We start from the raw sequence: 12,678 nt of genomic DNA, 5'->3' as shown, positions 1-12,678 counted from the left end.
ATAAAAAGAATCTTCTACACAGAAAGCAGACAAAAAATTAAAATGGAGCAAAGCTTTCTCCATTTCAACACAGGTACAAGCAGAGCTATGATATACACTAACAAGTAACAGAAAGCAAAATTTTCATTAGATGAATTACTTATGCACTTAGTATTTTCCTATTTTAAATGAAAAAAATTCAGGATACACTGAAATTCTGGACTGCTGGCTTACACAAATTTAAGTGTAAATTTAAACTTGGCATAAATGTTTCTGGCATCAGACAGCACTACATTACAGAAATGTTAGGTAACCCAATAGACACAGTCCTTCCCTAAATGTGTAACGCAGGGGAAGAATACAAACAGCTAGAACAGCAAAGTATGGCAGCTAACATAGACCAAGGGGCAGGAGTAGGGGAGATGTACCATGAAGGCAGGACTGCTGCCAGGTTCAATCTGAAGTCTGAAATGGCAATCACTAAGAAGCACAACTGCAAAGAAGCACAGACTGCTTCTATATGGGGTAAGAGTTGAGTTCAGAGATGTTGCTGTACTTAAAGCCATACGTGATCTATCCTCAATCTGCACTTGCACTGTACCTCATCTTTACTAGCAGGCTCTCCAAAAACCATCCTGTTTGCCAATACCTCCTTGTAAAGGCAAGGATTCACAGAATGAGGCCTTAAGAAGTAACAATGACAGCCAGAAATGCACGTTAGTGCTTTGAGATATGAGCTGTAAAATTCACTTGAGACAATTCAGTTTAAACTCCTTTCAAATACAGATTATAGATGTACCTGTGATCAAATCTTTTCACTTGACAGACTTCAATCTCAAGAATCACCTCCCCACCATCCCCATTTTACTTCTGAATAGGCCTCTCATCCACAGTTCATCTCACGCTTTTTTCAGCTAGCTCTAACGATATTATAAAGCAAAGTTCCCCAGCTCTCCCCTTTCCCACCTCCACTCAGAATTTCTACATCTTATTTCAAAACCACACTTCTGAAATAAGGCCCTGCAGAACTGAGGGAATCAACTTAAATTTACACCCTTGACAAGTAAGGAATACACACCAAGGTAGGTACACAGTGAGGAGTGCCTAGCCCGTGGAGACTTCCCAGTGTTTAATAGCACAATCCAAGACAAACGTAAGTCTCCTTCATGGCTGAAATCGCCACAAGAAGCCACCATCTCACAATCTTCTCCTGCTTCCTCACTACACAAAACTTCAGTATCCCTCAAGTCATGCCAAAACAAGCCTCTGCAAGGCAGGGTGCTGCTAATGAAGTAACCACATTAAAAGTTGCCTTTGCAAAGATAAAGGGAAGAGAATATTAGACATTACTCATTTTGGTGATTTTTACAGCATCCAGGAGCTCAGTCACATCAGCACAGCCAAGACAGCCACAAGCTGCAGAGTTTCCTTATGTTCTTTTGCCACAGTTTATTGTAACTGACTGCACCACAGACTGAATCCCAGCCTTACCAGCAAGACCCCCCAAAAGCCAAAAAAGCCTAGCTTCAGATTTGGGTTCTCACGATTTCCAGTATCTCACCTCCCACAGCAAGAGCAAGGCCCCATTACACTCATAGCTTTCAGGAACTCGGACCCAAAATGCTATGAAGCCCTGATGCATCTAACTTTCCACATGTCATAAGCCCTACAACTTCTGGCAAGCATCACCATACTGCAAAAGATCCTGAAAACATGGTGTCCCTGGTCCTAATGAGGTCTAACACAGATTAAGGCAGAGTTAACCCCACTTCAGTTTCTGTAGAAGTTCTATCAGGAATTCAGGCTGAGCAACCTGGGGGGACAGAGAGCAAAGGGAAGAGAGTCAATTCCAGTTTTTCAACCAGCTCGTCATACTTACTTTCTCAAGTTCACTGTTTTTCCATGAGACACGTGACATGGAACAACACTCAGAAAGGTTGCTAAAGAGTCTTCTTTAACTTAGTAAACATTGAAGGAACAATGGCAATACAGAAGAAAAGCAGAAGTTTAATAGGATAAAAAAATTAGTTGTCTTCCCTTTAGAAAGCAAATTCAACACACCTGCGGACTTTTGAGGCGAGAATGAAACTCTAAAATTGCCTTTTACAGCCGAAGTACACAGATACTCTCATCAAATGTTTCAGGACAGAATCGAAAATACACATCCTATTACTTTAGTCAGGCACCTAGGTACCGAAGAACACTTAACCTTCACAGCAACCTCACCTGAGGTAAGAATAAACAAGAGATGAGGGAAAGGAACAGGCAAGCAACAGGCAATGAACCACCAAAAGCCAGATAACCATGCAGCAGTGAATAAAACAAGACAGCACAGTGTTACTGCACCTGAATCTATAGTGGATATGCATGCAAAGAGCAGGTTTGGGTTTAGTATGTAATAATTGTAAAATTCTGCAGAGAATTCAGATTTTTAGGATAATCCACTGCTGATAAAGGCAAATTGCAAAGCTTTTTCTGATGAAGTACTGTCCTGCTAGTACAAAAAGCGTTAAAGAATTAATGTTTAATATGCTCCACAGACCACATTTTTTCCTGTACTTGACACTCAGTGGTAATCATACAATGCTGCAATACAAATTTCGTAGAAAAGCACAGTTCACAGTAAGTAGTAAAATATCCACACACCATCTTAGCAAAAGCATCAAGCACTTCTAAACCTAACATTTCCAAAGCTATTCACATTAACATACTACATATCCCTCTACTTAAACCTCAAAAAGGCCCAATCCAAAAAGGTTAGAGAGAAGATAAAAATTTGCCTCTGTACTAGCCTAAATCCACTAGGCAGAACACTGATTAATCCCTGAAGACAGAGATTGAACATTCAGACAAAAGATGTTCACACCTGCATTTTATACCTCCCAGGATAGCACTCTCTAAGCTAATCAGTCACAGATCTTAGTGAAGCCCTTCTACTGTGCAGAAAAGATGCAGTTTATGGAGCCAGAGAAAGTAAAAGACAAACCAGGAATAAAAGCAGTTACCTAATAAAAGACATTTGGCTCCTAGTCCTTGCCCCAAAGCACTGTCTCCTCCTTCCTAGTCCATTTAGTCCCAGACTAAATATAAAAATCATTCAGGAAACTAAATCCACAAAGCATTTTCTGAAGAAATTCTGAAGCTTGAGTTTTATATGGAAACTCAGTGTTAGTAGAGGCAGGATTTTAAACCCCTCTCACATTTCATCTCAGCTGCCTTACCAATAGCATGATGAAGCTGAGTGACGAAACTCCCAGAGCTCTGGTCTGGTTAAGTTTCCAGGACACTTTTTCCACAGGTGATGCAACTAAAAAGACTTATGTGCATGGAGAAAGGTTCTGCCATAAACTACAAAGAGACGACTGATGAAACAGCAGGAGCACTTAAAGCAAAATACAGAAAAAACACCTCCATGTCAGAATAAGCCTGGCAAAGTTCTACCACTTGGATAGTCAACTCTGCTGCTGCTGGATCTCAAAACAGTGCGCTTTTATTTCCAAACTTCACTTCCTCTGAGCAACAGGGCTGGGGGGAAGCACCACTCTTCTGAGGCACATTTACTGTGCAAAGTCTCCCAGTTGTACTTACCCTTAAAGTAACCAGCGAGACATTATTCTTCAAATCATGGATTTACTTTCTCCCTGCCTATTTCTGACTTTTCTTTTTTCATCTGCTTCCACAATTAAAGAGGACTCCACTACTAAGCCTTATATTCCTTCGTACTGTCAGATCCCCAGACCCACAAAAGAAACAGTCTTCAGCAACCACTGAAATCTGACCAGTTCCAAAATTGGAAGTTTTGCCACTCTAAGCTCACAATTTCTGCAGAACAGCTTAAAAAGACCTATTCCCCTTAGGAATATCACAACCACCACCTTAAGGTGACCTGCTTTGAACAGAAGCCAAAGCTGAGCAATCCTGCATTGGTCTAGCCTGAAAAATCTGACAAGATTACATCAATTCAACAATAACTGTTAAGTCATGAGTATCTACCAGAGTTCACCTGTATCCACAAATCCTCTCAAATCACAAGAAAAAAAAAAAAAGCAACCAAAAAACCTAAAACAACAGGAAACCTGCTGAGCATACTTCTTCAAAGACAGAAAAAACATGCTCTTTCAGTCTGGATGTCCTCAGACAGCATTAAGCGAATAACTACCTCTAATTCATGTAGTGTTGCATACCCATGCCCCAGTTCAAAACGTACTGCACAATTAAGTTAGAATCTAATAAAAAAATTCCTAAGACTCATACAAACATAAGTACAAATAACCCCAACCCTGAAAATACATAGCATGAAATTAATTTCATTCCCAATCATGATTCACTGAGATCAGCTGGAATAGTTATGCATCTAAGAAAACCTACAAATCACTGGCTAAAGCTTTACTGATCTTTTATTCCCCCCCCCCCCCCAACTTTCACTTTTTCCCTGACATCCCCTTTGCTTTCAGATTCTATCCAACATCCCTTTCCTTTTACAACTGTCCTTGTGCTCCTTACTTGTTCAGCACATTCTTGAAGCTTTTTTGTTGCTAAACCCAAGTCACCAGCCAAGTATCCTAGCAACTGCAGCAGTTGATGACCTTACTCGAGAGGGACCTGCTTATCAAGTTGAGAGAGGGAACATTTGTATCTCATTACTGAAGGAAAGAATATGCTTTTGGAGGAGGGCAGCATAAAGGGGGAGGGGATATTGTAACACAAACTGGGATTAAGATTAATTTTAAGCACCAGACTACTGTAGATGTTTAGCCCAACATCTACAGAAGATCACCATGAGTTCTGAGTTTCAACGCTTGGTCACATTTAAAGGATCCGGCATGATCTAATTCAACCTGCAGTATTAAGGGAATGGCAACTAGAACAGTTTGGACTTGCGGAGGTCCTGCCTCCTCGTCCTCAGGTTTGATCCCATCACCTCCCTTCACGCCAGTATAACACTTTATACAAAAAGGCAGAAAGCCAGAATGAAGACTTGACTCCGCTAAAAACAGTTACTGCACAAGAAGTTTTGCTTTTTCTCTCCTGGTGGGGTTCTCCAAACGTGGGTCCCCCAAGCACAAGCTACGTGGTGGGAGCAGGAGGCCAGAAACAAGAAAGCTGTGAGGCTGCCATAGCCTCGGTAAGGGCGTGCTTACCTTGCTGGGGAGTCCCACCCACAGACAGCAATTTCACCTCACACCTACACCAGCCACGCTGCTGCCAGCTCCCAGAGCGAGCAGCGCTGCGCAGCCACGAAGTGGTTTGAACTGCTGAACTCGCCCAATAGGAAAACAACCTACTCCAAAACCCCAAGTTTTCTTTTGTATCAGCTGAAGGGGCTCTGGCAGCAGCTGTGTGACACTGCTCTAACATGAGGAGGGAAGAAGGAACCTGACACCATCACTGGAAGTAGGAACAACCTTGACAGACACATGAAGTTACACCAGAGGTAACCGCATCACATCTGTAATGCGGCTAGGTGTAATGTGAAACTCTACCTTCAGACTGCACTTAAGAGCCATTACGGAACCATCTAGAATAGTATTAAGAAGCGTAAAATGAAATGAGGGCCAACCATTACAAAGACTTTTTTCAGCCACAGGAAAAACAAAATCAGAACCCAAATCCTGACAACTTATACAAAAGCCTGCCTCTCCTCTACCATGTCTACATCAACTGCACAGGTTGTTTTTGCTTTTAGCCCTGCAAGCCACTTATTTTTCAGTTATAAACTGATATTGAAGGTTTATACAATCACTAAGCAATCAAGACACATGATTCGATTTTTTTTTTCCTGCCACTTTGATGGCATTTAAAAGGAAACTGAATGAAGCAGCTCTTTTGCAGCGTGAATGCATTAGGCACATCTGTCAGTCAATGCATCAGGGAGTTAAGTACAATTAAACACTTAACTGAGCAGCCGTATTATTTTCACTTGAGTAAAGGGGTTTTGGCTCTTCCAAGCCATTGAACAAGCAATGCTTTTTACTAGCACATGCAAGTTTTGCATTAAGATTGAAAAAATATTTCATTCAGCAGTACAGGGTTGGGTTTTTTGGTCTTGGGTTGTTTTGGTGTTGCTGGTGTTTGGTTTTTTTAAAATAAAAAGGTGAAGCATCACAATGACAGAAACAAGTGGCTGTCTGCCCACTTTTTCTTCCCTCTTTGCCCCCCACCATGTAAGAAACAGCCAGAAAGGAATAAGCTCAAAGAATTAGGATACCCACCCTAAACAGCCACAAAGTTTACTAGCCATTTAAAAATGTAGGGAGCCTTTAAAATATATATGCACACACATTATTTTTACATGCCTTAAAACAACTGAGATGAAACATTCCTTGCAGCTTATGCTGTTATTACATCTAAAAGGAAGAACTGAAAATGCAGGCTCAGTGAATGTATGAAATTTTAATTCCCTATACAAACTTACTCTGCCCAAGTTAGAAGAGTTGTCAATTTATGAAATTCTCATCCTTCCTTCTACGCACACCAAATATTTCTTGTTGCTTAATCATCTTTCAACATACTAAGCGTAGGTTTTAGCTATAGGGCATGCAAAACATCACCTATTAAAAAAAGGTAGCAGCAAGTGGAACTGCAAAACTTGTGACCATCAAGTACCTCAGATGCTTCTTAACAGTAGCTAAAGGACATCACAGGACTGGTGAATGGCTCCAGCCTACAACCAACAAAGCTCCAAATCTTGCCTCTCTATCACATTACAAGATTTGAATATATGATCCAAAAAGTAAGTGATGTTAAAAAAAAGAATCAATAGTAATATACTCCAGTCACGTGGGTTTGAGGTTCCAGCTGACTCCCTTTTGCTATAACTCAGACTTGATCTCATTGAGCTGGATCAGGAAAAGGAAGGCAGAAAACTGACCTTACAAAAATTTAGTATTTTTCTGACTTTGAAACTCCCTGAACTGTCTTGCCATGGAGCCAGATGAATGCCAAGTACAACATGAAATGGGATGCAAAAACAATCTTGGAGGTAACATCTAGCCATTCAACCGATTGCCTGATGTAGCAATGTAGTCAGACTCCCCAACTAAGCTCCCCCCAGGCCAAGTTTATACAGCCATTTCTCTCCTATGGGAGAATACTGATCAAACAGAATGGGTTTTCCTTCCAATGCTCTTCTACCACCCTTCTTGTCACTCATTCCTGCCCTGTACCAGGACAAGTTATAAGCAAAACTCTTTCTTGTTTCAAATCATGCAATCCAACCAGTTAAAAAAATAACAAAACTTTTAAGCAGCCTCAGCTCAGACCCATTCACCACCCACTGACACAATCAAGGCAGTTGTGCAGTAAAGGAAATGACCAGCAAGGGTGCAGGGGCTGCTGATGTTCAAGCTGCTACTGAAACAGGTGTCCACAGAACTATAGCTTCACTACCACTTACTTCCATGGCAACAGGCCGAAGTGGCTCTTCTTATAACCATCCCCTGAAAGATGCAAACTAGTAAAAAGAGGAATTCCCTAAAAAGGAAGAAAGGAAAAAAAAAAGCAACTAAACTGATGTAATGGGAGGTGGTGGGGGCATTCTTACAGGCTGGTGAGCCACAAAATTTGTTGAAATTTCTCCATATTTATAATGTTTCACACAGCACCTAAAAGCTCCAAGAAATGAACCAGAAGTCGCAACAAGAGCAAAAAGAGAATCCCTGCCTTAAGAGCTTATGAATGCATGCAATCAACAAATGATTAAATTAGTTAGGAAGTATGATGAAACAATACCAAGTTACCTAGTCTGTACAAATCTCTGTAGGCACTGTGGCAAATGAGTTTTAAAATGCTCCAATACTGAGGCAGATTCAAAGACATTTACAAGGAATTTCTTGAAGCATGAATGGAATCAGTAGCAAAGCATACAAGTGCTCATATGAAGATGTATTTTTTATAAAGCAGCAATAGAAGCTAAACCAGCCATTTAGAAGTGGTAGTTTCATGTCTATATTAAGCTGACTTGGCTTTGCAAGAGGCTGTGACAAGCACTGGAAGTGAAGAAAGGCAGGCAGCTGAACTTTGAGGCAACACAGGGGAAGCCAGTATGGCGGGGTGCAGTCAGAAGAGACCAAAGTGACAGCTATAATAATCTCTGCAGTGACATTCTGAATGCATAAAATACCTTCTAATAAACACAGATTAGTTAAGGCAAAATTACTAATTCAAATCTCATGGTCCATGTCACAGCAGTAACTAGTTGACTAAGACATCTCTGGTTAAAGTTTTTCATACTTCTCAAAACACTAAGATCCGGGAAACCTAGGAAAGGAGTCCTGAACTTCAGGTAACTTTTCATGTCAACAGGCACTTAAGAAGAACTTGAACCCTGCAACTTGTTACAATATCTCTGCAATGGATGAAGTATACCAGGATTAGCAATTGAGAGACTGGGATAGGAATGATCATTTAACTCCTGTGGTAGTCAAATTTATCCTAATACAAGATTCTGTCGCATGCATAAAAACATGAACAGGCTTAAGGTCCTTATTATATATATTTGACAAAGTGTACTAGCCACCAAATGCTGACTTACCACATATGCTTTAGGTTCTGCTCCTGCATGCATATTTTTTGAAATACTTTTGCAAGTTTAATGAAAGGGCAATAACCAGACTTTTCTCAAAGCGTACCTGAACTTTATTTTTATTTAAAAGCTCAATATTTTATTAATAAAGCATCACACATTGCAGAATTTCAATATAGTACAAAAGTACCTCCTACTACTATGAAAAAAAACCAAACCACACAACAACAAAAAAACACTGCCACAAGAGCAACAATAAGAGATACCATTACAGACTAAAGAAATTCCTGCCTAGTTGTTTGCCTTAAAACTCTACTCAAACACTTATCCTCAATTTGAGCATTTGGGTGCACAGCATTACTATTTTGTATAACATACCTTCTAAAGGCTAAATGGATCACCACATATGTAATCACTTTTTTATACCCATACAAAGATACTAATCTGGCTATGTTAACATTTCATTGTTATTGAAAATTTGTGTTCTGCCATCATGCATTTTTAGAAGTTTAACAGCCAGAGGTCACTATCTTATTTATTAAATGAGGATCACAAGTTAGGCACCCATATTTATTCTCAGTCTCCTAAAACCCTACACAAACTTGAATTTGCTCCAAATGGAATGAGATGATTTCCCCAACACTGTATAGCCAGGAGAAGGTTACCAGTACGTACACGGTCCCCCTGAAATCACAGCGCAGGCAAACATGTGCTTGGTGCCATGGACAATGAGAAACAATAGACTTTCTTTATATTAGCTCCTGAGATGACCACGCATTCTGGAAAGCTTAGAATTAATTAAAAAACCCCACATACACCAGTTTACATATCTGTAAGACCTAACAAAATGAACAGCCAGCACTTAGCATCATGACTGAGCTTTCCTCCTCAAACCAGAATTCTGTATTGTCCTTTGGAAAACAGTTTAATATCAGTTATCTGAATAAAATATTTCAAGATCTGAAGAGGTACATAATTTCTATTACCCTAGTCCAGGATTTGTTGATGCCAGCTAAATTAAACAGAATTTGCACATTTTGGGAATCCCCAACTAGCTAAAGTGACTAGTCATGCGCAACTACAATACATCCCAACAGACCCTTCAAATGGCCATCAAGTTCTCCCTCACCACAGACTTGGAGTGCCTTTTTAGACAGAGAAGAATCAGTACAATTAGAAGAGCTGTTAGGAGTGCAGAAATAGCCATCCAAATGTAAATTCATACCACAAGTCTGCAGACAGCAGAAGATTTAATTTCACTACACCAACTTGTTTTGTGGCCACCTTCCAAAAGTACCAATGCAAGGAGAAACTGCCACAAGTTATTTATCAGTTGCACAGCCACGTAATACCAAGGCAGCCACTAGAATTAATTAATTAGTAATTACAAAGATAAAACAGAAAAGAAACATTCTCCCTTAGTACCCCGAAATGCTCAATGACTAACCCTTCCCTTCCTGCATGGGAAAGGGAAGTTCCCAATTTATTTATGGCTGTGAAATTGACCTTAACAGAGGGATTAAACCCCTGAGCAGGGTTCAGGGACGGCTTAAATCCAAACACTTTCCTATTCCAACACAATGTTATAGCCCCATTGCCTGCCGAGCGTATATTTTGTACAGTCAAGATAAGCCTTCTTATTAATACAAAATCAGTTATTTTGAGTCCTCTACTTTTAGTGATAGTGAAACAAGGAAAATGAGGCTTGGGGGGTGGGAGGGGGAGCTGTGAAAATAGCACATAGTGCAAGTCTTAAAAACAAATTATTCCAGCACCAAAAACCCCAGTAAATACATCAGCACCTAGACAATTCTCCACTGCCAACAGCTTTCACTCAACTGCACAAAAATTAGTTTCCTGTAAGTTTGGTCCACATGGAGAACAGCAACTTACATCCATTCCCTCAGTGAAGGAAGTAATGTCTATCTGGAACACAGACCCAGAAATACTAACTCAATCTGATGGGAAAAAAACACAAGCAAGCTCAGAGGACGTATCAACTCCTATGATACATAGATTCTTAAATTATTTCCTTCAGAGGACTGTGTCAGGGTACAGTCACGCAAATAACCATCCAAAAGCTATTCCTAATCAAAACACAAATATATTACTTTCATTATGAAGTTATCCAATTTCACAGTGAAGTCTGAAGACACCTGTATACGTCAGTAGAGCTAAAGTGTAAAATTTTGTTCTGGTTTTACATTTCCTCACATATTAATTATTCCCAGCTTTATAGTATCACAGCTCATTTACACTACATGTAATAATTCTACTCACAACAAACTTTAGTTACATGAAGCGTTTCAATATAAATCTTAATCAATAAGCCTGTCAACTAAATACTAGTAACCCATAGTTCTTACACAGCATCTATCTTGTTTCTAACTCTGCTTAAAGAAACAGAGTTAAAGCAGAACAACGATAGCCTTTCATGCAGGAGATCAGAGCTCATCATTCCATTAGAGAGAGTTTTGATCCCATGAGTAATTTCCCAAAACAGCAGTAACATCAACAAAGGCATTAACGTTTCAACAGGAAACAAAAACTAGCCTTCTGACACCACTGATACACATTTTACTGTGAACTTGAACCTCCACAGGTGTTTTGTCATCTTTTGTAGTTTCACATAAGTTTGGGTCAACTCCAGTGGAAACTTACTTTTTTTTGAAAGATAAGTTTAGGAAACATTAACATGGCACTCCAAGTGAGTTTCTTACAGGAACCTAGTAACACCTAATAATGTTTGAGATGAAAAAACATTTGCCTACTTTTTTGTAGCCCAGGCACGTTAGGTTTGTTTCTGGTTTGTTTGCTTGGGGGGGATGGGGGGGTTTGTTGTTGTTCGAGAACACCTACTCCTTCGTTTTCTCTCGGCAAGAAAAACAAAGGAGTTTAGATCCATCTAATTCAGCTCCTTCCCCCCACCCTCAAATTCTCATGTTTTCTCCACAGAGTTCAATTATGGCCATCGAGTCTGGGACAACTGGGCTGCCAGGGCTCTCGAAGCCACCCGCCCCTTTCCAGCCTGTCACAACCAGACCAGCCTTCAAGTTAGATCCAGTTACTGAAGAGGCATTCCTGGCGCGGGGTCGGGGTTTGGGTTTTGCACCGGATTTTTTTCGCCCTCTCCCCTTCGCTTTTCATGCGCGGCGCTTACTCAGCCGCACGCCCGCCGCGGAAGCCGCTCCGCCCGCCGTCCCTGCCCCGCCGGGCCGGGGCGCGTCCAGAGGCGAGACGCCGGGAGCGGCAGCGGGCGGGCACCGTCCGGCACGCACAGACCCCGCCATCATCGCCGCCGCCGCCTGAGAAAAGAGGCACGCCACCGGAGCCCGCAGCGGGGCGGTTCGCCGCCCCCCGCCACGCCGAGGGCTGCCCGGGAGGGGGGGCGGGGGGCGGAAAGCGACAAACCGCGGCAGGGGCGCTGGCCGCCCCGCCGGCGGGCGGCGAACAAAGCCCAGGTCGGCCCCGCGGCGCGCCCCGGCCGCCAGCGCCCGCCCGGGCACCGCGCCTCAGGCGCCGCTCGCTACCCGGCCGCGGGCGGGCAGGGGCCGGTCGGCGACGCCCGCCCGGGAGAGGGGCTGACGGAGACGAAGCCCCGCGCCCAGCCGCCTCCCCGCCTCGCACACACGCACGCCGAGGCGGAGGCGCGGCGGGGCAGGCGCCCCCCGGTCACCCGTGGAGAAGCCGAGCGGGCGGCAGCGCCCCGCCACCCTTTCTCCCAAACCGACGGAGCCGTCGCCACCTCCCCCGCCGGTCCGGTCCGGTCCGGTCCGGTCCCCTCCACCTGCGCCCGGCGCCCACCTGCGGAGCAGAGCAGCACGAGGATCACCGCCAGCAGCGGCAGCGGCGGCTCCATGGCGCGGCGCGAGCGGGGCACACCCGGCACCGGCGGCTCCGTCCCCGCGACTCCCGGCGGGCACCTCGCCCGCCCCGCGCGCACCGCCCAGCAGGTGAATCAGTGCGTCCCGTCACTTCCGGCCGCTACCCGCCCCGCCGCCTCCCACCCCCCCACCGGCCGCTCGGCGGCGCCCGCCCCCGACAGCGGCGGCACCTGCCGCCGCCCCCCCGCCCGCCCGGAGCCGGCGCGGAGCCCCTCGGGGCCGCCGGTCGCCCCCGGCGCGGCAACACGTGCCCGCGCCCCGAGGCGAGGGGCAGCCCCCGCCGGGCGGCCG

At 43.6% G+C, this 12,678-nt stretch overlaps 1 protein-coding gene across 3 annotated transcripts in view; it reads right to left on the bottom strand.

Moving 5' to 3' along the window:
* Nucleotides 1-12,447, bottom strand: part of CXADR (CXADR Ig-like cell adhesion molecule) — a 58,384-nt gene extending 45,937 nt beyond the window's left edge. For all 3 annotated transcript variants that reach the window (XM_049824903.1, XM_049824902.1, XM_049824901.1), the window contains exon 1: nucleotides 12,308-12,447. In XM_049824903.1, the coding sequence (XP_049680860.1) occupies nucleotides 12,308-12,362 (55 nt within the window). In that variant the 5' untranslated portion in view covers nucleotides 12,363-12,447. The remainder of the gene's footprint in view (nucleotides 1-12,307) is intronic.
* Between the last annotated feature and the right edge of the window lie 231 nt (nucleotides 12,448-12,678).

This window comes from Accipiter gentilis, chromosome 21, assembly GCF_929443795.1.
Source record: "Accipiter gentilis chromosome 21, bAccGen1.1, whole genome shotgun sequence".
Classification (NCBI taxonomy): domain Eukaryota; kingdom Metazoa; phylum Chordata; class Aves; order Accipitriformes; family Accipitridae; genus Astur; species Astur gentilis.
This window is presented reverse-complemented; position numbering and strand designations above follow the sequence as displayed.